Genomic DNA, 27,436 nt, shown 5'->3' with positions numbered 1-27,436 from the left:
ATCAGATAATCTGAATAAAGATTTAAAAAATAAAAATAACAATTTAAAGAAAATGTAGACAATTGATAATTGATAAAGTACAACATTAATGGAGAAGCAGAAAGAATAAAAGAATTAAGAAAATTGGTCTGAAAATAGTGATAGCAACTGAGAAAACACACTAAATGTAGCACCTGCAACATTGCAAACCACTCAGCCTCTAGGAGAAGGAAAGCTGAGGCACCAATGTGAAGGAGACTTGTATTGTATGGTGATGTAGTTCTTCTACTTGTGCAGTTATATTTGTTTATGGTTCTCTCTCTCTCTCTCTCTCTCTCTCTCTCTCTCTCTCTCTCTCTCTCTCTCTCTCTCTCTCTCTCTCTCTCTCTCTCTCTCTCTCTCTCTCTCTCTCTCTCTCTCTCTCTACTATATGTGACTATATAAGATGGTTTTTCTGACATGACAAGAATTATGGGTGCTTGCTGATTGAAAGAGCAGGCCAAGGCAACACTGGCCTTGCCAGGATCAAGCATGGTACTCTTAAAAAATAAGGGAATCTAGAAGAACCATCAGGCCTACATGTGGCAGTCTCTATGAAACATACCACTATTTCCACCTATCATCCCCATCCATAAATTTGTCTAGTCTATTTTTAAAGATCCCTAATGACAGCACTAACAACCTGATTACTGAGTTCATTCCATTCATCAACCTATCTATTTGAGAACCAATTCCTTCCTCTTTCTTGAACCTAAATTTTTTAAGCTTGAACCAATTATTTCTTGTTCTATCCTCATTACTGATCATGAGAATTTTCCTTACATCCTCATTATAACCCATACACCACTTAAAGACTTCTATCAGGTCCCCCTCTTAACCTATATCTATCTAAAGAATGTAAATTTATTAGCTTCAGTCTCGTTTCACAAGGAATATCCCTCATCCCCTGTATCTTTTTAATCATTCTCCTTTGAATTGACTCATTTTGTACTCAGACTCACTAAACACAGATGCATCCATTTACTAGAAACTCTGACCTGACCTGTGTGGGAGTGGTGGATTTATGTTGTATGGACTGAGATCAAATTAAAGTGCCGGAGTTTGTGTTGTGCTTAGAGGAGAGCAGTATGGTGTGAGTGATTTCACAGTGAACCAGCACTGTCTGAACTACAGAAATACAGGTACTTCATGAGTTACAAATAAGTTAGGTTCCAGGCAGCTTTGTAAGTCGTTGTTTTCAGACAGCTTTGTAATTCATTATTTTGCAAAATATTTTGGATGTACAGTACAGTTTAGCACTTGCTTTCTTCCAAAGCCATAGTGCTAAACTCAAGGATCATGAAATAAGGGTATTGAAATAACTGAAAAATTATTATATATGTTAGCCACACAGCCTAGCACTTTGTGAATGTGTGCTTTGTCCACATATTTAGTGTGGTATGGCAGTCTACTTCTCTTTGTGACCTGTTTTGCTTCATAAAGCTTCTTAGGTCATCTACTTGCTTTTGTTATTCTTGTACTGCTTCTGTTTCACTATTACACTGCTTCCTAAGTCCTTTTTTCCAACTCTGTGTTAAAAACTTATTATGTTTTATCTTTCATCACATCTTGATCTTGATCTTGCTATTACAAGTGATGGGATTTCTCCTGAGCTAGTTTCAGCCACACAGTTACATCACATCACTCATCACAATTGGCCACACAATAAACCATATCAAACTCGATCACATCACGTGAAACACCACCACACCCAACACTGTACTACAAATAGCACCCAGCCACACCATGGAGACAAAGCCACATCATGCCACACATTGTATCAGCTGCACAACAGCCTATACCATACCCAATCACTTAGCAATCCATATCACTCCCAACTACCCCACCTATCACTTGCATCACAATAGCCACACAGTAACTTATATTACACAGTAATATTACACAGTATATTGCACTGTTTCAGTGTGCATTTTGTCCTCGTGTTTAGCATGTTTAGCATGAAGTGGCAGTGTGATCTTGATCATGATGCTATAGGTTTCTCAGGAGTAATAGTGAACCAGACCTTTTGTTCGCATCTGCGGAAGTTCGTAACTCAAATGTTTGTAAATTGGGGAGCATCTGCAGTCAAGAGCTTAGATGGTGAGAGGTGTGTGGGTGCATGAAGTGGTACATGGTTGCAGATGTAGAATGTGAGGGTGGTGTGTGTCTGAGTGTGTGTGATGTGTTACTGGGATGTCATGTTGTGTTTGTGTTGATGAGAGGTGGATTGTGAGCAGTGAATGAGGTAAGATCAGGCATGAACGAGGTGTAATGGGAGTTGAGTGATTTTGCAGATGAAAGTCTTTTTTTTTTCATATAGGAGGGACACTGGCCAAGGGCAACAAAAATCCAATAAAAAAAAAAAAGCCCAATGAGATGCCAGTCCCATAGAAGGGTCCAAAGCAGTAGTCAAAAATTGAAGAATAAGTGTCTTGAAACCTCCCTCGGAGATGTTGGCATACGAAACATGACAATGTTGAGAGTTGTTAGACAGGTGTGCTGAATGTTGTAGTGGAGATGAATGAGTGGGTTCAAGATTATTCTTAATTCTTTTGTAAATATATTTGTAAATATTGTACTTCTGTTTATTTAATACATTAACCCTACAGATAGTATCACAAAGTTCTGAGCTACAGTTTCACAGTATCAAAGTTTCCAATCCTAAATTCGTACCATCCCAACCAATGGGCCATGTACATCAGTGTGGCATGCCCTCATTCCAAAAATGAAGCATGCAATGTTCCATCAAAAAGATTCCAGATACCAATAAAGCAAGTCATCTGTGAATCTAATGCAATTGCAATCATGGCTCAAAATCATCTACAACTCAAAAAAAAATTCATTATGATATTTGGCATCTAAAAAATTCCAGTATTATATAGATATATATATGGATAAAAAGAGTGTGAGCATCCTTTTAATCTTTAAAGCCCCACATCTCAAAACTAACTTACTGTACTATTGAAGTGCATTCCTCTGCCATTTATTGTCCAGTTTTGATGATTCTGGTGTCATTAAAAAGATAATTAAAATACCTTAAAATATGTGACAGAATTTAGATTGAGTATTTATTTATTTTTTTCTTGCTTAAGAGAAATAACTGGTAGAGGGAAATTTTGGAATTTTTCTTAACGAAACCAAAAATGAAAATTCTACCATATAATTTTCTTAGAAAACCACCAAAGTATCTTGTGACAAGTTTTCAAGAAAACCCAAGAAAAAATGTTGTCAAAATATGCAAAAAAAAAACTATACCTCAATTTTTTGTATAACTCATCTGAAAGAATTTTATGCCTCAAAAATATGGTGCAATTTGGTTCATAAATAATGAAAATAGAAAATAACTCAGTCAGTCCCCTTCAGGTGACCCACTGAATTGAAAATCAAAAAAATGTTGAAAAACGCAAAAATCATCTCATGACATCCTCAGACCTTGTACTTCACAATACAAACACGACAATTCATCATCTTTGTTTATATGCCATTTAAACATTGCTCACGCTCAGTTACTCAAAGTCATTCATTATAGACGGGAGATGGTTGTAGAAAAATATTCACCCCCCAAAAAAATAAAGTTTATGAGGGACAGTTTTCTTTCTGGTGGTGTATGGAAGTTTCCTCTTACAACCTGGCAGAGTGGGGCAAGGAAGAGCCTCGCTGCCTCAATGCATGTTGTACACACTTAAGAGAGAGGGAGGGAGTTTGTGATGCTCTCTGTTTCATCAACTTTTGTACCTACTTAAGGTTCACTCCCCACTTTTTGCTCTCCTTCACCACAATGGGTAAGAGGAAGTCCTACCTTACCCAAAGGAGCAAGGTACTGGCAAAAGCATGCCAGATATTAGCTGAGAGCAGAGCACATGCATCAGTGTGGCACACCCTCATTATAAAAATGGTGTGCAATATTCCATCTCAGAGATTCCAGATGCCTACAAAACAAGTCTTCTATAAATCTAATGCTTGTAATTATGGCTCAAAATCATCTACAACTCAAAACAAATACATTATAACACCTGGCATCTAAAATTTACAGTACTATACAGCTATACATAGATGAAAAGTGCATGTCCCTTTAAACATTAAAGCCATGTATCTCAAAAATAATTTATTGTGCTATTGAGGCATACTCACATTTCTCTGCCACTTATTGTCCGACTTTGAAGATTCTGGTGTCATTAGAAAGGGAATCAAAATATCTAAAAAATTATGTGGCAGATTTTGACTGAATGTTAAGTTTTTTTTTCTAGCTTAAGAGAAATATCCAGATAAGGACTTTTTTTTTTTTTTTTTTCTTGAAACCAAAAAAAAGATAATTCACACAATTTTCTTAGAAAACCATCAATCTTAAGAAAACTATTGCTCCAAACTCAATGAAACTTATATATATAACTCATCTAAAAGAACTTCACAACTCATAAAAATTTGGTGCAGCTTGGTACATAAATAATGAAAATGAAAAATAACTCACAGTGCGCATAAGGTGATTGACCAAGTTATTTTCCATTAAAAGTTCTTTTAAAGTTAATTTTGAGATACAGAGCTTTAAAGTTTAAAGGGATGCTCATGTGCTTTTCATCCATATATAGCTATATAATACTGGAATTTTAAAAGTACCAAGTATTATAATGTATTTACTTTGAGTTGCAGATGATTTTGAACCATAATTGCAAGCATTAGATTCACAGATGACTTCCTTTGTTGGCATCTGGAATCTCTTGGATGGAACACTACACGCTTCATTGTTACAATGAGGGTGTGCCCCATTGATGCATGTGGCCCAGTGACTGGTGTTGAGTATCAAGCCTGGAATTTTTTAACATTTTGTTTTGGGACAACACATGTTGTCCACCAGTGGCTGAAGCTGCTCCAATGAAACTAAAACATTATCTTCAGTAAATGATTTCTTCATCGCTCTCAAAAATTTTTGATCTCTTCATTAAGATTCTCTTGCTGGTGGAAACAATGATGTTGAAGGCAGTGGCTGTAATTGTACAGCAGCAGATATAGCAGTAGTAGTTGGGGCAGCAGAGGCAGAAACATAACTTGTATATGGAGTGGGAGGTGAGGTGGTGGGAAGGGCAGAGCACAGCTGACGTGCCGCAAGGCTACATGCACACCCTCACATTGTTCTCTGCTCTCAGCTAATATCCAGCGTGCTTTTGCCACTACCTCTTTCCTTGGATAAGGTAGGGCTTCCATTATGGTGAAAGAGAGCAAAAAGTAGGGAGTGAGTGAACACTAAGCAAGTACAGAATTTGATGAAAGAGAAAGTATCACAAACTCTCTCTCTCTCTCTCTCTCTCTCTCTCTCTCTCTCTCTCTCTCTCTCTCTCTCTCTCTCTCTCTTTTTAAGCATCTACAACACACATTAAGGTTCTTCCTCACCCCCACTTTGCTAGGCTGTGAGAGTAAACTTTAATACTGTACCATAAAGAAAACTGTTCCTCATAAACTTTATTTTTTTTATTAATTTAATTTAATCATAATCATTTAATCATTTAATCATAATTTCAATTTTAATTTTTTATTAATTTCTGCATCCATCTCCTGCCTACAATGACCTTGACTGAGCAACAGAGAGTGAGCATGGGCCATTTAAATGGGTATTTAAATGGTATCTAGACATGTATGATGAATTATCATGTGTGCATTGTGAAGTACAAGGCCTAAGGATGTCATGAGATGAATTTTTCATTTTTCGATATTTTTCGGATTTTCAATTCAGTCGATCCCCTTAACTGAGGCAAAGGGTGTGATAGTTCACTTGCCCCTCATCTTTTGAGGTAACACTATTAACAGGATTGAGGTTTACTACTGTTATCCAGCACCTTCATTTGCTTAACATGGCTTTCTATTTTGGGAACCAGCCCTGTTAGCTGGGTTACAGGGCGAGGTAGACTCCAAGATATAGTGGTATGATCTCTAAGATCATGACTATATATATATATATATATATATATATATATATATATATATATATATATATATATATATATATATATATATATATATATATATATATATATATATATATATATATATATATATATATATATATATACACACACACACTGTATATATATGTATATGTGTATGTATTTTATAAGAAAAATAAATAAATGCTGAAATAAGAAAAAGGGAAGACACCTCAGAATTAAAGTTTATTTGTTAATTATTTAACTATATCTGTGTGTGTGTGTGTGTGTGTGTGTGTGTGTGTGTATATATATATATATATATATATATATATATATATATATATATATATATATATATATATATATATATATATATATATATATATATATATATATATATATATATATATATATATATTTATTTTTTATTTTTTTTTTTTTTTTTGAGAGAATATTGCTCTCTCTCTCTCTCTCTCTCTCTCTCTCTCTCTCTCTCTCTCTCTCTCTCTCTCTCTCTCTCTCTCTCTCTCTCTCTCTCTCTCTCTCTCTCCAGAATAAAACAGATGATCACAAGTCCAAAACCCTCAGGACTGAGGTGAGTTAAACACAACACACACACACAACAACAGATGAGAGGTATCAAGGAGGAAGCATAAAAGAAATAGAGAAGATAAATGAGAATCAACATGTGGAATAGTTACAAGTGAGCAAGAAATTATGTGAATATTCAAAAAGAGGGAAGGAGACATGACAAGATGTTTGACAAGTGCAAGCATCAACCCAAGGTATTCTACAGGCATGTAAACAGCAATTTAAAAAAATAAAAGAGGATGAAGATAATTTGAAAGTGGATGGATACACATGTGAAGAATTGGTATAAATGGCAGAAGTGACGGTTTCCATGTGACGGCTTCCATGAGGCTTAAAAGAGGAAAGAAAAAGAGTTCACCAGACTATCACATACAGAAGAAAATAGTCATAACTGAATTCAAGAGACTTGTACATGAGACTGAAAGTATTATGAAGGATTTAGATGTAAGGAAGGCATCAGGACCAGATGGAGTGTTGGAATGGATGTTATAAATGCAGTAACTAGCTTGCAGAGAAACTATATTGCGTTATGAGTGCCTCCCTAAGTGAAAGAATAGTTCTACAAGATTGAATTACAGACCTGCCTCACTCACAAATGTGGTTGCAAAGATATGCAAAAGAATAGTGAAAAACAGATGGATAGAGTTTCATGAGAAAAAAACCCTGAATGCCAATTTGGATTCAGAAGAGGAAAATTGTGGATTACAAATCTTGTATGTTACTATTCAATAATGACAGGCATAATGCAGGAGACAGATAGTTGGGCAGATTGCATTATCTGAACCTGAGAAAGGATTACAATAAGGTGCCACACAAGACTCATTTGGAAGATAAAAAATGTAGGTGGGGTAAATAGTGGCCTACTGAGATAGATGGAAGATTTCCTGAAGAAGGGAGATGAGGATGGTAATTAAAGATCCAACATCACAGTGGTGCCTAATGTTGAGTGGGATTCCAAAAGGGTCAGTTCTGGAATCAGTTATGTTCACCATATACATAAATGGCTTGGTCGAGGGCAACAATTAGATATGTGAGCCTGTCTACAGAAGAGGCAAAGTTGCTGAGGAAACTGCGAAGAATTAAGAATTGTGAAGCATGGCAGAGAGATCTAGATAGTGAGGGAGTGGAACTGTAAATGAGATGGCAAAAGTAACACAAGATTTGCATGTGATTATTGGATAGGAAGTGAGACAATAAGCATAGTAATAAAAGAAAAGAGACCTGGGGGTGATAATTCTGGATATCTATTGGGAAATATATGAATGGCCTTTGTGTACCTGGATGAGGAAATAATGAGAAAGATAACTGTGACAATGATACATTACAGACTTGAATGTGCAACAGTAGCATTGTCACCTCACTAGAAAAAAAAAAAGTTGGAAAGTGCAAAACATCAACAAAAATAGTGCTAGAACTGATAGATCAGTCTTATTAGGAAAGACTGGTTACAATGCAGCTCCCAACCCTGGAAAAAGAGAAGGGAGAGAGGAGACTTAATTGCAGTGTAGAGAGTGCTAAGTGAGATGGAGCAACTGGGATAGAGATGTGTGTAGGACAAAAAAATGAAACCAGAGGACATGGAAGGAAATTAAAAGCACCCACATGCAGAAGTGAAATACCTAAGTTTAGTTTCCCCCATAGGAGCATAGAAGCATGGAAATGACTGAAGGAGGAAATGGTCTATTTGAGCAATATTCATGATAAAAACAAAAAGTTAGATGATAGTGTATATTGTTGGTAGTATAAAGTTGGTGGCATAAAGAACAAAAACCCTCGATACAACAGTTCATATGGAGACAAGACAATATGAGAATAATTCTTTTCCTATATATGACAACTAAGAACTAAGTATATATACACCGAGAGAGAGAGAGAGAGAGAGAGAGAGAGAGAGAGAGAGAGAGAGAGAGAGAGAGAGAGAGAGAGAGAGAGAGAGAGAGAGAGAGAGAGAGAGAGAGAGAGAGAGAGAGAATCATTAAAACTGCAAGTAAAATAAATCCATGAAAAATCAGGGAAGACTTTTCTGAACACTTTTTTTATTCTCCCAATGACATGCAGTCATCATCAACACTTGAACAGATTATGTGCCATGTAAATAAAGTATCCTGCCGAAACTTCCATTGTTATCCTGCATATATCTCACTTTTCATGGATGGTTTCAAATAAAAATTTCAGTTAAACAAGTAAGACATTACATATAAGGACTAGAATGAAAGGCTGAGGAAGAATTAGAAACTACAAGAATTTAATAAGGTATGAATTACCCTAGTGAACTACCAACCAGTGAACCATGCTGATTGGTAGACATAAAATCTGTCACTATCAATGATGAGAAACAATACATTTCCTAGATTTTTTCTTACATTCTGTTGATTCTAGTTTTTATTTCTTCACAAAGCAGACTCTTCCTATGCTATCTTACACACATTCATGATGAGAAAGAAATTATTCAAAATAAATTATAACAAAACATATATAAAAACTTACCCAGCAAATTGGTTGCTAACTTTTTCTGCAGGGACATTCAGCTTCTCTAACAATGCATTTTTGATTGTAAGAAGCTCCATTTCATCTTCTTCTTGATGGCTTCGATCTGGATTCCTTCCATGTAAACTGATGAATTCCATGATTACTGAAAAGATTCAGCCCACTTTGTATTATATTACCAGTGATGACAAAGGCCTCCATTCTTGAAGTTATATTTAGACATTTTTAACAAAAGAAAATTATAATTTCTGACCCATTAAAAATACTTCCAGGAGAATTTTTCACCATAAATGAAATACAAAACTATGACTATGATGGAGTGAAATCCTATTCATGTAACATATTACAGGTAGTTGTCAACTTAAAACTGCAATTGCTTCCAACAGACCAGCCGAAAGTCAATCTGGTCGTAAGTCAACTTAAGTTATAATCCCCTTAGGTATATTAAACAGTTTAATGATATTATAATCATCTTTATGTTATATTTTATGAACATTTTCTTTTCTCATTATTGCTATAACCATTGTCACCACTGCCTTTGTAGTTATCAGCTTTCAACACATTCTACACAGTTTTGTTTTTTATTATTATGTTCATCAAGTTGGAATTATCTTATTGTTATGTTCATCAGGTTTAAGTCAAGCACTGTACAGCATAGTATAATTGGTTTAATATTTGTAAAACATACAAAAATACAAAATACATGTGCAAAAAAATAGCAAACATTTCAGTTACAAAACAAGCAAAAAAATATCTATTAGCCACTAGTGCTAGGCTGTGGATCATCGATGTTGTCATCTGAGTCAGCTAGGGCAGTGAGCAGGATAGCCTGAGAAATTGTTTTTTTCATAAACTTAGTGAGCTTTGTCTGAATTGTTAGTTTCTTCTTGTAAATTTCACGATATGGACGAATCGAATCGTGTGCCATCCATTCCAATCTTGCAAATCTTTTGATATCTGGGTCCATTCCTTCAAAATGTGCAAAAAGTTTATCCAGTAGAGATAATCCTTTTGACAATCTCTGTTGGCAAACATTGTTTTTGGCACCTCCTCTCCTTTTTCCACTGTTTCTCTCCTTTCTTCTTCTGCCACTTTTTCTTCTTGCAGTTCAAAGACCTCTTCATTTGTAAGTCCTCTAGATTCTTTGCCTAGTATGTCCTCAGTATCTTCCACTCTACACTCTTTTGCTAGTTTTACTATTCTTTCTCAAATCATATCAAGTTCATTTACTTGTCAAATCCAGCAAAAGTTTGAAGATCCTGCTAACACACTTTTTCCATATGCCATTCATGCTATTCAAGCACCTTTCCATCACAATCTCCCAGGCAGTAGCGAGATTCTTGATACACTGAAGGCTATTGTACTGTTTCCAAAAGTTGGCATCTATAGCAGTTATGGCTTGGGCAAAAGTGGTTAGTAGATAGTTAGCCTTGAAAGTACCAATCGAACCTTGGTCCATCGACTGCAAAATCAATGTTGTATTTGGTGGCAAAAAAAAAAAAAAAATTCACATTGGGATGAATTAGCATAATTGGGAAATTATGCTAAAGAGTGATTGTTATGGAAGATATGAATGCACACATAGGTATTTTAGGTGACCAAATGAATGTGAGGTGAGATGTTTGATGAGTTTGTGAATGAGATGTACCTAGAAAACCTGAATGAGACCCTGGCAGAGGAACTTGATGTGCTAGGAACCAGGAGTCAGTGACTGACTACATGCTAGTGAACAGGAGAATGTGTGATGTGCAGGACCACATGTGGATAGATGAGGATGGAATGATTGACATTGTCTCAGACCATAACATGCCAGTGCTAGAATGTAAATTGAATGGAAGAGAGAATGAATAGCAAGGCTAAGAGGAGAAAGTGGAAACTGAGGGATATAGGATAGAATTTTCAGATAGACTTGAGTGTGAGAAACTGAGAGAATGAAAGCTTGAATGGTGTGGATGAACTGAATAAGAGATTGGTACAGAATGTGAGAAACACAACAGCCAGCCAGAGAGAGTATGAAAGAGTGAATGCTAGGAAGCGTAGATGTAAGCTGTGGTGGGGTGATGAGATTAAGGATGCTAGGAAGGAAAGAAAGAGTCTAAATAGGGTGTGCAGGCAATTGAAAAAGAGGAGGCATGAGAGTGAGGAGGCTGAGAGTGATTACCAGAATGCATAGACAATGTATGTGAGCCAGCAGCAAGTGAGGAAGCAAAAGATAATGAATGCTAAAGTTAGATGTGAGAGAAGTGTGATTCAATCCCTAAGGGAGAAAGATGTTGAAGGTGGCCAGGAATGGTACAGATTTCTGAGGGATGAGAGGATACCTGACAGTGAGAATGTGGAGAGCCAGAAGGTGAATGGGACAGTGGTGACAGACAAGGAAGAAATGAGAAAGGCAGTAAAAAAGGTTTGGGAAGAGACTGGAGGTGTAGGTGAGGTATTTGATGTGAGAGAAGGGTGTGTGACACTGGAGAGGAAGGATGCAGATGAAGTGAATGAAAGAATCAGCAGGGAGGAAGTAGAGAGATATATGAAAAGGCAGAAGAATGGGAAAGCAACAGGGTCAGATGAGATACCCTATGAGATGTATAAAAATGGAGGGGAAGGTCTGATTAACAGGATGACTGAATTATTTAATGAGGTGTGGGAGGAAGAGAGTGCACCAAGAATGTGGAGTGAATGCAGGGTGACTCTGTTGCATAAGGGAGGATACAAGAGTAAGAATGACTTAAGAAACTAGAGGCCAACTGCCTTAGTGAATACAGTAGGTAAAGTTTTCAGTACAATGTTGAATGAAAGATTGTGTAAAAGTATTGAGAGAGCTGAAGTGTTAAGTGAAAAACAGAATGAGTTTCACATAGAAGAGCAGAGGATAACATGTGAATGAAATTAATGAAAGAGGAAGGATGGTAGTAAATTGTACTTAAATTTCTAGACATAGAGAAAGCATATGATAGGGCAAACAGAGGGATGTTAAATGGAGTCTTAGAAAAGATTGGGTTCAGTGCAAAAATAGTAAATAGTGTGAAGTATTATGTGGACACAAGAGATAAATACAGACTGAGACACAGAAACAGACTGGGTAGAGAGTGAGAGTAAGGAGTTAGGCAAGGATGTATATTGTCACCAATCCTTTTTATGTTGTATACAGAGAAATTGGCTGCCAGAATGAGAAGAATGAATGCAGGAGTAAGTGTGAGGATTGATAAGATATGTGCACTCTTATATGCAGATGATATAGTGATCATGAGTGAATTGGAAGATGAGCCTGAGGATGTGGATGAGTCTGAATGGCTGTGTGAAAGGGAAGAATGAAAAGATAGAGGCATGGTGAACCAGAGGGTGGATCAACTAATAAGTGCACCAAGGATGATAGCAAGTAAATATGACATGCTGCAAGTTTGGAAGAACATGGCAGTTCATAGCATTATGTATGATATGGATGTGATTCCATGGAATGAAAATGAACTAGAGAAACTAAAGGTACGACAGAATAGAGTAGCAAGAATGGCACTGAATGCACCAATGTATGTAGCAATAGAGGCTTTGAGAGGGGACATAGGATATAGTACTTTTAAAGAGAGACATGTAAAGGCAACCGTAAAGTACAAAGCTAGACTAGAGCGAATGGATGATGCAAAACTAGTGAGGAAGATGTTTCTATGGAATGTTAGTAATAGCAGGGGGGTGGAATAAGTGTGTTTAGATGGTAGTAAAGAGTGACTTTGAAACTAGTTGGGTTTTTCAGTGGTTTGAGTAGAGGCATGTTGATAGTGAATGGAGTATGATTGATAGAAATGGAGAGGTTTTAGAATGGGATGTAAGAAAGTAGAAGAGTGAGATAGACAGAGTGGTAAAATGTGTGGGACTAAGTGAATGGAAGAATAAAACAGAACAAAAGAGTACTTTAGAGTAGCACAGAAAGAAAGGTATAAAGAGGTATAAAGGTATAAAAGGTATAAAGAGGTCCCAATATATGAAAAGTGGTATGAGGGAAGCCTAGGTGGTGATCTTCTCTTCCAAGCTAGGGCACAGTGTATGGATGTGAATGCAAGGAGTTCCAGATGGTCTGGATCCCACAGCAAAGTGTGCCAGATTTGAGACATGGGAGAGGATGAGATGGTGGAGCATGTGGTGCTGGAATGTGTGAAGTATGCCAGAGACAGGGATGAGATGATTCAAGTAGTGCTGAGAGAGCTGGAGCATGTCAGATTGGAAGAGACAGGAAGGAAATAGATGGTGCTGCTGCTGGGACTGTGTGGAGAAATTAATGAAAGGGTGACTGAGGCTGTGAAGGAATTCCTGGAGAAAATGTGGCATGCTAGATGTAAGAAATAATGATGTGAAAGATACTGCCTGTTTTTCTGTTTGCCCTTTCTTTCCACCCCTACAGCAGCTGCCAATACAAAGGCCTGGCTCAGGAGTAATCCTGAGCCACTATAGAATCAAGATCAAGCTGGCTCAGGAGTAATCCAGGTGGCTCTCTTGATGACCCATAATGCTATCACTACAGCATAATTGCATTTTCCCAGAAGCTTTTCCCAGCAGCAAGATGTCCAAATGTTATGATCACCTTCATTTTGGTGATAAGTGGGTTGCTCCTGTCTCTCTCTGTGAGGCTTCTCTTGTTAGATCAGTGACAGAGAGAATACTTGCACAGTCTAAACAATATCTTCTGATGAGATCTATGTCACCAAGTTCATTCAATACATCCTTTCTGGATAAATAATTTTTGACCAGATGTTGCAGAGCGGCCATCTTGGCAGTGGAAGCATCTGTGATAAGCTGCTAAGACAGGTTGGACAGCTGTCTGGGAACAGATTAATCTATTTTACATTGATTCCTATGGCAAAAAAGTTTCAGTTTCCACACATTTTGGATTTCAAATGATATTCAGGAACCAGTTAAGTTTGAAAACTTAATATATATATATATATATATATATATATATATATATATATATATATATATATATATATATATATATATATATATATATATATATATATACAGTAGAACCTCAGTTACCAAATGCCTCCCTTTTTTAACAAATCAGTTTTTGATGAAAATTTTTAACTCCTAATTGCTTTGGTTACCATATCATAAGTCAGTTCTCAAATCAAGTTACTTGACTTTGAATACTAAAAGACAAAATAAAAGCTGCCATTCATTACTAATTTACAGTTGCTATATTTCCTTCATTTTTATGTATTTGGAGGAGAGACACAGTGGGTAAGACAGTAATTCAATCTTTGAAATAAGGTATATGTGATCCCAATGAAGAGCACCAATGTAAACAAAAGTTTTCAGCTGGCTCAGGAATAATCCTGAGCCACCTGTGTGGCTCTCTCGATGAGCCACAATGCCATCAATATTGCACAACTGCATTTTCCTAACAGTAAGAAGTCCAAGTGTTATTCATTTTGGCAGTAATTGAGTTGCACCTCTCTGTCACTCTGTAAGGCTTCCCCCACTAGATTAGCAACAAAGAGAATACCTGCACAATGTAAACAATATCTTCTGATGAGTTCCACATCATTAAATTAACTCAATACATATTTTCTGGATAATTTCTGAGCTAGAGATGGTGTGGAACAGCCATCTTAGCAGTGGGAATGTCTGTCATAAACTACTAAGACAGGGTGGATGGGTGTCTGGGAACAGATCCATCTTACATTGACTCCTATGAGGAAAATAGTTTCAGTTTCCGAACATATCAGAGTTTGAACAGCATTTAGGAACAAATTAAATTTAAGAACTGAGGAACAACACACTCTCTCTCTCTCTCTCTCTCTCTCTCTCTTTCTCTCTCTCTCTCTCTCTCTCTCTCTCTCTCTCTCTCTCTGTATATATATATATATATATATATATATATATATATATATATATATATATATATATATATATATATATATATATATATATATATATATGCATACAGTGGCACCTCAGGTTATGCCCACCCTGGTATACCCCCAAATCGACTTATGACCTTTACTGACTTCCATATTTTGCATCGACATGTGCTCACGCTACCAGTGGCACCACAGCTGGACATACCTCATGTTGTACCTTATTTATTTCACCCTTACCACCTTATTTTGTGATCATTCTACCCAGAAAATGCCTCCTAAACAAGTGAGAAGTGCTAATGTAAGTGGTGGGAGGAAGAGTAATGTGATAACCAATGAAAAAAAAAGGAAATCATTACAAAATATGAGTAGTCTTGATCTTGATGCTTAAGGTGGCTTGGGATTACTCCTGAGCCAGGAGTCGTCAGAGTCAGAGAGAGAGAGAGAGAGAGAGAGAGAGAGAGAGAGAGAGAGAGAGAGAGAGAGAGAGAGAGAGAGAGAGAGAGAGAGAGAGAGAGAGAGAGAGAGAGAGAGAGAGAGAATGTATCATAATTTTGACATTACTTTAAGACCTTTATGTTTCAGATACCTCATATTACTACCATTCTATATCCATTTGGTTAAAATGTAAGTGATGTAAGAGGAAATTTTTTTTCATATTCTGCTCTGGAGCGGATTAATAAATTTCCTGTTGATTTCAATGGGAAATGAAGATCTGATGTGCCCAAATCGGGTTGCGTCCTGGGTCATGGAACGGATTAAGGATGTAACCTGAGATACCATTGTATATATATATATATATATATATATATATATATATATATATATATATATATATATATATATATATATATATATATATATATATATATATATATATATATATATATATATATATATATATATATATATATATATATATATATATATATATATATATATATATATATACCATATATTAAGGCTTACAAGTCACTGCATCTTGGAAGACACACCCTAATACTGGAAAGAAATTTCTAAGAAAAAAACTCATTCTCATACAAGAACTCATTCATTATATACCCAACCACTGAACATAAAAACACAAGAAGCAAGGAGTCTGCAAGAGGCTGCTTGACCTACACAAGGCAGCTCCTGTAAACCTACATTTGACCATATATCATCATTATCCATCAATTTATCTAACCTTTTCATAAAACTATCTATTGCCTCAGCACTCATCACAAATTTGCTGGAGCACTCAATACAAATTACAACTACGTAAATAAAACTACCATAGGTAAATACACACAGTGAAACAGTGTGTCCCCCACACACAGACAGCACGTATTGTTTACATCAATCACTCATCCAATTTTGTCCCTATGGCAATGACATACTGGTTGGTGATTAGTAAATATACTATACATCTTTCATTGTCCAAGGGTGGTTTTATTTTCATAAAAATTAATTAAAAATTTCAAAAACATTAATGAAAAAATATAAAACAATCAAAGAAATTTTGTTTATCCTCAAATCCCAAGAACTCGTTACAATACAACATTCATCTTAAAAGATGCACTAGTATTTTTCAGGGTATTTTTTTAGGGAAAAAAAGTGTATCTTGCAAGCCATAAAATATGGTATGTAAATATATGCAGGTAAATCCCTATTTACATGACATATAGGTTCATTAAGACACCACATAATTAGGAACTGCAAAAGTAATTATGAAAGAAATTATGCCATTTGAATTAATGTATGTTGTTAGGGTATAGGGATTTGACTATGAAACACCACTTAGTACATCACAAAAATTTCTTTATTTGGTTACTAAACATACTACATAATGTTGAACTGTTATATGCTTGATTATAATAACTGCATAATTACTCATGTGTCCTCCAAAGACACACATACACACACACACACACACACACACACATGCATGATGCGCAGTAGACACCTGCCAAAACAATAATTACTCCCAGTGAGGTCTAAAGCACTGTTCAGGGGATGCTGTAAAGACCTGCCAAAACAATAATTACTCCCAGTGAGGTCTAAAGCACTGTTCTGGGGGTGCTGTGAACTTATCATTAAACCCAGCTGTGATCTCACTGAACGTTTCCCTTTGTGTCTCCTAACACAAGGGGGCAGTCACAGCCTGCCCTCTAAAGACAACTCTCTTCCTCCACACAAAACTACAAGCACCTAATAACACACACACCCTTCACTCAAAAATTTCAAAATCATCATGGCAACTCCTACACCAGCCTCGGAGTTCCCAACTGGGGAGGGGACCATAAATGTCCCCAGGTCGGACTGCCTTTCTGTCGACGACCCTAAGTGTCTTGACACCCCCCCCCCTCAACTTTTTCTTCATTAACTTCTGCAACATTCGCAGTCTAAGATCTAATTTTCAGTCTAGAATACCACCTCTCCTCTTCTAAACCTCATCTTCTTTTCCTCACTGAAACTCAGGTGTCTGAGGCAACTGACAGTAGCCCCTTTTCTGTCCCCTCCTACTTTCTCTATCCTCATTTTCGATCCAAAGCTGGATGTTGCATTTATGTGCACAAAGACTTAACCTGCTCTCGTGCCTGCACTCTTGAATCTTCCGAGTTTTCTACCATCTGGCTACAACTACAGAGTCACTCTCAAACTAAATTCATTTGTGCTGTATACCTCTCACCTAAGTCCTCTGACTATAAGAAATTCTTTGACTACTTAACTTCCAAAGTGGAGCACATTCTGACCCTCTTCCCTTTTGCAGAGATCTCCATTCTTGGAGACTTCAATGTTCACCACCAGCTCTGGCTTTCCTCTCCCTTCACTGACCATCCTGGTGAACAAGCCTTCAACTTTGCTATCCTCCATGACCTAGACCAATTGGTGCAACACCCTACACGTATTCCTGACCGTCTTGGAGATACGCCCAACATTCTTGACCTTTTCCTGACCTCTAATCCTGCTTATGCTGTCACCATTTCTTTGCCGTTGGGCTCCTCCAATCACAATCTCATATCTGTATCTTGTCCTATCACTCCAATCCCTCCTCAGGATCCCCCTAAGCGAAGGTGCCTCTGGCATTTTGCCTCTGCTAGTTGGGGGGACCTGAGGAGATATTTTGCTGATTTTCCTTGGAATGACTACTGCCTCCGTGTTAGAGACCCGTCTTTGTGTGCTGAGCACATAGCAGAGGTGATAGTGTCTGGCATGGAGGCGTACATTCCTCATTCTTTTTCTTGACCTAAACCTTCCAAACCTTGGTTTAACACAGCTTGCTATATATGATAGAGAGTTGGCCCACAAAAGGCACTTAAGCCTTCCATCACCAGAATCTCATTCACTTTATATTTCTACCTGGAACCATGCCAAGTCTGTTCTCCAACTAGCCAAAACTCCTTCATTAACAGAGTGTCAAAACCTTTCAAGATCTAACTCCCCTCGTGACTTCTGGCATCTAGCCAAAAATATCTCTAATAACTTTGCTTCTTCTTCTTTCCCCTTCTTTATTTCAACCAAATGGCACCACTGCTATCACATCTATTTCTAAAGCTGAACTCTTCGCTCAAACCTTTGCTAAAAACTCTAACTTGGACGATTCTGGGCTTGTTCCTCCCTCTCCTCCACCCTCTGACTACTTCATGCTACCTATTAAAATTCTTCACAATGATGTTTTCCATGCCCTTGCTGGCCTAAATCCTCGGAAGGCTTATGGACCTGATGAGGTTCATCCTATTGTTCTCCGAAACTGTGCCTCCGTGCTTGCATCTTGCCTAGTCAAACTCTTTCAGCTCTGTCTGTCAACATCTACCTTTCTTTCTTGCTGGAAGTTTGCCTACATTCAGCCTGTTCCTAAAAAGGGTGACCATTCTAATCCCTCAAACTACCATCCTATTGCTTTAATTTCCTGCCTATCTAAAGTTTTTTAATCTATCCTCAACAGGAAGATTCTTAAACATCTATCACTTCACAACCTTCTATCTGATCACCAGTATGGGTTCCATCAAGGCCGCTCTACTGGTGATCTGGCTTTCCTTACTGAGTCTTGGTCATACTCTTTTAGAGATTTTGGTGAAACTTTTGCTGTTGCCTTGGACATATCAAAAGCTTTTGATAGAGTCTGGCACAAAGCTTTGATTTCCAAACTACCCTCCTACGGCTTCTATCCTTCTCTCTGTAACTTCGTCTCAAGTTTCCTTTCTGACCGTTCAATTGCTGCTGTGGTAGACGGTCATTATTCTTCTCCTAAATCTGTTAACAGTGGTGTTCCTCAGGGTTCTGTCCTGTCACCCACTCTCTTCTTATTATTCATTAATGATCTTCTAAACCAAACTTCTAGTCCCATCCACTCCTACGCTGATGATACCACCCTGCACTTTTCCACGTCTTTTCATAGACATCCAATCCTTCAGGAGGTAAACATTTCACACAGAGAAGCCACAGAACGCTTGGCTTCTGATCTTTCTAAAATTTCTGATTGGGGCAGAGCAAGCTTGGTATTGTTCAATGCCTCAAAAACTCAATTCCTCCATCTATCAACTCGACACAACCTTCCAGACAACTATCCCCTCTGTCCCCTCTGTCCCGGTCTGTCCTTTACTTATAATCTGAACTGGAAACTTCACATCTTATCTCTAGCTAAAACAGCTTCTATGAAGTTAGGCGTTCTGAGACGTCTCCGCCAGTTTTTATCACCCCCCCAGCTGCTAACTCTGTACAAGGGCCTTATCCGTCCATGTATGAAGTATGCTTCACATGTCTGGGGGGGTTCCACTCATACTGCTGTTTTAGACAGGGAGGAATCAACAGCTGTTCGACTCATCAACTCCTCTCCTCTAACTGACTGTCTTCGGCCTCTCTCTAACTGCCGCAATGTTGCATGTCTAGCTATCTTCTACTGCTATTTTCATCCTAACTGCTCTTCTGATCTCGTTAACTGCATGCCTCCCCTCCTCCCGCAGCCTCACTGCACAAGACTTTCTTCTTTCTCTCACCCCTATTCTGTCCACCTCTCTAATGCAAGATTTAACCAGTATTCTCATTCATTCACTCCTTTCTCTCTTAAACTCTGGAACTCCCTGCCTGCATCTGTATTTCCACTTCCTATGACTTGAATTCCTTCAAGAGGGAGGTTTCAAGACACTTATCCACCAATTTTTGACTACTGCTTTGACCCTTTTATGGGACTGGCATTTCAGTGGGCATTTTTTTTATTGGATTTTTGTTGCCTATGGCCAGTGTCCCTCCTACATTACAAAAAAAAAAAAGTAAAAAAGAAAAAAAAAATTCCTCCATCTCCACTGCTGCCCCCCTCTCATTCATGCACATGTCATTAATCCTCTTCTTCCACCTCCTCAAAGTCATCCATTTCCTCAGGGTTATCCACCTCTTCTGAGTCATTAAAGTTGCATCCTTTCACTTTTCCACTTTTTTCCATTTTCTCTCCTGCCACATTTCCACTTTTTTCCACTTTCTCTTCTGACACATTATGTCCTTCCATACTTTCCACTTCTGATTCACCCACTTTTTCTTATTGCTTTGCAGTTTTAAAATAACTAAACAATGTGGGTTGAATTTGTTGCTTTTCCTGATCTTTTAACATTTGAGAGTAGCAGATCATGCCCATAACATTTCTTGCTACTGACAAACTGCGATCAACTTTGGGGTCATTTTCTTCCAACTCTGTCAGACCATCTTTTACTTTGGCCAATGCACTGTGCAGGTTATTCTTTGTCAGCAGCCAATCTTGTTCAGAATGTTGAGTCAGTCCTACAGCTTTTGGGCAATCACAGAGGTTTTCTGTCCCTTTTCATACTGGTCTAGAATTTCCATTTTCTGCTCCAGTGTAAGAGTCTTACATCGTTTTATCTCTTTGATGCTGGTCCCAGGTGAAGATAAAGAGTGTTTGGGTGCCATAATAGCTCATAATTGTACAGCAGCAGGTGAGATAGCCACCAAGACAGGTGTAAACACTGAAGTGACTGAACTTGTGGCAGGAGTGGTTACAATACTGTGACGCATACATGCATGTAGCCACATGGCCCAGCAGCTGATCTGGAGCCCTTTTTGAAAATGCAGTTGGCACAAAAGGTATTAAAGTGAAATAAAAATGTAATAAAAAATAATTTTTAGTATTATTAGAGGGCGTTAAAAGTGAAAATACACTAATAGAAAGCACGTCAATAGGGATTTACCTGTATATAAATATATAAATATATTCTATGTTTATATATTTATATTATATATATTTACATAAATAAACACTCACATCTTCACAACATGCTGTGATGAAAGACGCCTCCCCATCCTACAAGCACTGTACATAAAAAAGAATAATCCCACGCTAAATTTACAAGCCCAAGATCTTAAAGCCCTTCCAAGTTTCCACTCAACAAACCAAACAGAAGCCTCAAGGACACCGCAACATCCATCAACTGATACCACCAACAACCAATCAGAAACAGGATTGACTCAGCCGCCTCCCAACTAATCAGGAGTCAGAACCCGCGCCCAAGCAGCCCAGCTAGCGGTATAAGTACAGCCACAACCCCAACCTCCACCATTACTTCCACCAAAGTGAGAGGAACAACAATTACTGAGGACCCATAATTGGGTCTAGGACCCGAAATCGCGATCTAGTGAAAAATTACTAGCTTCAGCGGTCATAAAAACTCTTAGTAAAGAGAATAAGACAAAAATAAAGTGTTTGGAAAATACCTTAAGAAAGAAGACCAATGCTGAATTAGCAATCACATTCAACGAAATATGCCTTAGGGAAAATCTCCTGCCTGTATATACTCGTACCCTAAATATATAAATAAATAAATAAATAAATAAATAAATAAATAAATAAATAAATAAATAAATATATATATATATATATATATATATATATATATATATATATATATATATATATATATATATATATATATATATATATATATATATATATATATGGTTCCATTGATAGAAATGATGTTTGACTTTAAAATCCATTTTCCCAAGAAAACCTTCCCTTGTGATACTAAACTAGTGACATGTTTTGGGTGACTGGTGTCCTACTAATGGAAATGTGCCAACATCAATCATTATTTATAAAAAACAACACATTTTTAAAATGAAATAATACCTCCCCCAAAAAAAGGAGGATCAGGAAACAAAAATAGTTATAACTTTCTAAATATCAGCAACTTCTGCATGGTTTAAAATGGAAAGTGAAAATATCTATTTTGATATCAAAAGAGAACAGAAAAATGCATCTTGAAAAGCCCTTAAAACTTCAAGCCATTTTTCAAAACATGACTTTTCACCATTACAATTCATCTCCTCAGCAAAAGAATATTCCAATGAAACAGTGTCATATTTTACCTTTTTTTACACAAAAATTGATAATTTCTACTTTGGAGTTTTTTACAAAAACCTGATAATCTAATAAAAATTATTTTAAACCAAATATTAAACCAATTGTTTTGTTACATCAAAGACCATAGAATAACCTTTTTCTGTATGTGAAGCACATGATTGTGCAACAAAAAAAAAACTGTAGAGGGATATAAAATAAAAAAATAAATAAAAAATGGGGATAGAAAAATGTGGGAATGAGGGAAGCAAAAGTAGAGAGGACTTTTGTACAATGGTAGTTATTTATATAATAGTCTTGATTTTCCATTAAAAGTCTCATATCAATAAGATCACTAGTAAATATTTTGTTTTTAAACTGGCCACTCCCAATCAACATGAGCAGTGAGATCACCTGTCTGTTCCTGAGAATTCTCTATGTAAGAGTGTATGTGCCACCTATGACCAATGCTTGGCGAAAAGAAGAACATGAGATGTTGGTAGATGTGTTAAAAGGTCCTGAAAAGAGAGTGATGGAAAATAGTGATATAGTTATTGTTGGTGATTTTAATTGTAAGATAAATTGGGAAACATCTACTGGAAGTGAAAACTCATGGAGTAATAGACTATTAAACTGGGCAGTGGAAAACTTACTGACTCAATGGGTAGATTGTAATACAAGGTTTAGTGGAAGAGATAAACCATGAAGACTTGATTTTGTGTTTACCAAGGACATGGAAATTATCGAAACTATACACTATGATAGTCCTCTAGGTAAAAGTGACCATGTGTTGATGGAATTTAAAATGAAAAATGAAAATGTAATCATTGATAAAAATTATAAGGTGAAAAGATTTAAATATAGTAAAGCTGATTTTTTTAATTACAAAAATACTTCGTCGTTGTGGACTGGAAAGACTTTGAAAACACAGATGTTTTGGAAAAATGGGATGAATTTATAATATATAATTCTGCTGTGGAGAAATTTGTACCTAGAGGAGGATTAAGATGTAGAAAGGGTAAAGAATGGTTCAATACAAAATGCAAAGAGGCTAGAAATTGTAAGCTAAATGCTTGGAATAGATGGAAGAAGAGGAAAACTGAAGGCATCTAGATGACAGGAATATATTGATGCTAGAAATAAGTATGTTGAGATAATAAGAATGGAGAGAAGAAACTATCAAAGAGATATAATAGATAAGTGTATAAATGAACCCAAACTGTTCTTTAGACATATTAATGGGAAGATGAAGAAGAAGGAAGGTGTATCAAGATTGAAAGTTGAAGGAAAAATCTATGAGGATGCACAGGACATGGCAGAGGTTATGAACAATAGTTTCAGATCAGTATTTACTGTGGAAGGGGAGTCTGATGCTGGAAGGGATAAGCTGGTGAGGAATATACTAAGTACAGTCCCAGTCAGTTATGAGGAAATACTTAAGATGATGGAAGAACTTGATCTAAATAAAGCAACTGGTCCAGATGGAGTATCAAACTGGATACTGAAGGAATGTAGAGAACAACTGGCTGATAAAATTCACAGTCTAGTGGTGACATCACTATCACAGGGAAGAGTACCAGAAGATTGGAAGAGGGCAAATATTACACCAACATTCAAAGGAGGAAATAAGGAAAACCCACTAAATTATAGACCAGTGTCCTTGACTAGTGCTGTAGGAAAACTATGCAAAAGAACAATAAAGGAAATATGGATGGAACACTTGGAAATAGGTAAAGTTTTGGTAAATTGTCAATTTGGATTTAGGAGGGGAAGATCATGCTCCATAAACTTATTGTCCTTTTATTCAAGGGTAGTCAATATTGTGCAGGAGAGAGACAGATGGGTGGATGGTGTCTATTTAGACTTGAAGAGAGCATTTGACAAAGTACCACACCAAAGATTGCTATGTAAGATTAAAAATTATAGAAAAATTGGAGGAACTCAGTGAAGTTGTCAATGCCGTAACTATCCATGCTTTTAAGAACAAACTGGATAGGTATAGACAGGATACTATAAGATTACTCCCTCCCATAAACCACAACTAGGTAAACACACACATACACACACACACACACACACACACACACACACACACACACACACACACACACACACACACACACTCATTGTGTGATGTATGAGTGCAGGGGAAGTGAAATATCCAACAGGAAGTGGCCGAAACGATGAAAAGGGAGAGTAGTGAAAGGTAAACATTGTCAGTGACATCAACAGGCAGGATGGCAGCCGGCATGGTAAATGTTTTCAAAGGATTTAAGGATGAGGATCTCAGTGTAGCTCAAACAAATAAACAAATGTGGAAAATTTGAGTAAATGTGAAAATAAGAGAAAGAAATACGTAACTTAGGAGCAATAATAAAGACGTAGAAGGGAGAGAGAGAGAGAGAGGTGGGTGTGGTGACAATGTAAAAAAGATATCGAGTAATATAATAGAAAAGAAACAACAAAAGGAGGAGATAATATAGGAGATAATAAGGCAACAGCAACAGGAACACAATAAGGACATGAAAAGCAAGTGATTAAAATAATAAAGGAAAAAAGTAGTCTTGTGAGAGACATGGCACAGAGAAAGATGTGTATGTGGTGGTTTTTAGGGTGTAGAAGAACCTACCCGTGAAAATAACTAGAGAGAAAGAAGAGGCAAAATGGGCTATGGAAATTATAGAAGAGGTGGCAGGGCAAGAAGAGGAGATAGTAGAACAAATTGAAGAGGTTTATAGGACAGGAAAGTACAATGAAAATGGAACAAGACCAATGAAAATAAGGGAAATTGACAAAAGTAGAAGGAATGAAGGAAATATGGATAAAAAGAAACTTGAACAGAGAAGAGAGAAGTAAATTGAAAGAACTGAGAGTAGAGGCCCAGTCAAAAAAACAGGGAGAGAACACAAGAACAAATGAAAAGATTCACCGGGAAAGTTGTGGACATGAAAATGAGGAAATGGTGGCACAAAGATGCCATGCAAGATCACCAAGAAGTTTAAAGATTATGTAGACCAAGTATAAATTGTCTCTGTCCACTGGGAAGAAGTGATCATGTGATAATAGAAATAGTACCACAGGAGGAAAAGGTGTTGCACAGGAAAGAAATGGGAGACAGAATTATGCTAAAGCAAACTTTGCAGAACTTAATAAATTCTACAGAAAAATTAACAGGAAAGAGCAAAGTTCTGCAAACTTTGCACAACTTAATAAATTCTACGGAAAAATTAACTGGAAAGAGCTATTTGAAGGTAAAGTAGTGCAAGAAAAATATGAGATAGTTTTGAGCAAGTATAGAGAAGGGGTGCAACAGTTTGTACCAACTTATAAAATGAAAATTGGGAAGCATAAATGATATAATGCCAGGTGTGTAGAAGCAAAAAAGAAAAAGGACAAGGCATGGAAGAAAATGAGACAACTGAACAGAAATGCTAGTGAAGAATACAGAAAGGCAAGGAAAAAATATAGCAAAATAGGAAGAGAAAAAAAAATTTTAAAGTGACACAGTAAGAAGATGCAAAGAAGAGCCCAAACTCTTCTACAGATACACAAACTGGAAAATGAAACATAAGGATGGCATAAACAAGTTAAAAAGGGAAGGAAGAATTTATGAAACTAATGAGGAGATAAGTGAACTAATGAATGAGAGTTTTCAATCTGTGTTTACAAAGGAAACCAAATTTGTGGCACCAAAAGTGGTATCACAGAATGAGGGAATACAGGAGATACAGGTAAAGAGACAAGAAATCAAGAAACTGCTGGAAGAGCTGGATGTTAGAAAACTATAGGACCAGATCAAGTAAATGGATGGATATTAAAAGAATGCAAAGAACAAATGGAAGAACCTATATAGGATATAATTAACAGCTCACTGAGAGATGGAAAAGCAGCAAGGGAATGGAAAAGAGCTAACATAGTGCCAATATACAAAGGGAAATAAAATGGAACCATTAAATTATAGACCGGTGTCACTAACAAGTATTGTAAGCAAACTTTGTGAAATAGTAATTAAAGACAGATGGGTGGAATATCTAGAAGATGAAAAGATAATTACAGAAAAGCAATTTGGATTCAGTAAAGGGAGATCCTGTGTCACAAATCTACTGAGCTTTTATGCAAGAGTAATTGATGGAGTGCAAGAGAGGAATGGATGGGTTGATGCGGTATACCTTAATCTCAAAAAAGCATTTGATAAAGTCCCCCACAAAAGCCTTATGTGGAAATTAGAAAATGAAGGAAGACTAAATGAAGCAACATTGAGATGAATGGAGGATTATTTACAAGGGAGGGAAATGAGAATAGTAATCTGAAACTAAATCAAGTTGGCACAGAGGGACAAATAGGGTACCGCAAGGAACAGATTCTGTGTTGGCACCCATTATGTTTCAAATATATGTAAATGATAAGACAGAGGATCTAAAATAGTTATATAAACCTGTTTGCTGATGATGCACAAATAATGAAATTAATAAAGGATGAAAATGACTGCAAGGAGTTACAAAAGGATATTGACAAGATATATGCATGGACCCAAAGATGGAAACTAGAATTTAATGCCAGAAAATACCATGTGTTGGAAATAGGAAAAAGTAAAAAGAGACCTTCATGGAAGTACAAAATGAGAGGAGAAATAATAATGAAAAGTAATGAAGAAAAGATTTGGGAGTAATGTACATAAGACACATAAACAGAATATCCAGCTCTACATACAGGTTATTAACAAACATTAGGATGGTGTTTAACTATTCAGATAAAGAAATGATAGAGAAAATTATAACAAGCATGATACGACCTAAAGTGGAATATGCAGCAGCAGTTTGGGCTTCACACAGAAAAAAAAGATACATGGAAAATAGAAAGAATACAGAGGATAGCAACGAATATGGTACCAGAATTGAAGGACTTAAGCTATGAAGAAACACTTGAAGAGATTGGATTGCAAACACTACGAGAGAAGAGAAAGAGGAGACCTTATAACAATGTACAAATTAGTAAACAATATTGAAAGAATAGACAGAAATGACTTGGTACCAAAGATGGAGGGAGAGAGACAGACGAGGGGGCATGGGAAGAAAATAAAGAGTGGATGTTCAAGCAACATCAAGAAATACAGCTTCCCATGTAGAACTATTGAAATCTGGAATGATTTCAAAAAAGAAGTGGTTGTGGCAAATAGTGTACACATGTTTAAAGAGAAACTGGATAAATATGCTTATGGAGACAGGACAAAATGAACTTTGGCTCCT

At 36.7% G+C, this 27,436-nt stretch overlaps 1 protein-coding gene across 6 annotated transcripts in view; it reads right to left on the bottom strand.

Annotated features, from left to right (window-relative positions):
• Positions 1-27,436, bottom strand: part of LOC135116431 (SUMO-activating enzyme subunit 1-like) — a 74,061-nt gene that overhangs the window by 12,391 nt on the left and 34,234 nt on the right. For 5 of the 6 annotated variants that reach the window (XR_010276315.1, XM_064033884.1, XM_064033887.1 and 2 more), the window contains exon 5: positions 9,015-9,159. Coding sequence is in view for 5 of the 6 variants with exons in the window: in XM_064033884.1 (XP_063889954.1) it covers positions 9,015-9,159 (145 nt within the window). In the remaining variant the exon portion in view is untranslated. Of the gene's footprint in view, positions 1-321; positions 3,024-9,014; positions 9,160-27,436 lie in introns of those variants that run through there. The other variant, XM_064033888.1, reaches the window with a different exon arrangement.

The sequence above is a fragment of the Scylla paramamosain genome, chromosome 31, assembly GCF_035594125.1.
Source record: "Scylla paramamosain isolate STU-SP2022 chromosome 31, ASM3559412v1, whole genome shotgun sequence".
Lineage (NCBI taxonomy): Eukaryota > Metazoa > Arthropoda > Malacostraca > Decapoda > Portunidae > Scylla > Scylla paramamosain.
This window is presented reverse-complemented; position numbering and strand designations above follow the sequence as displayed.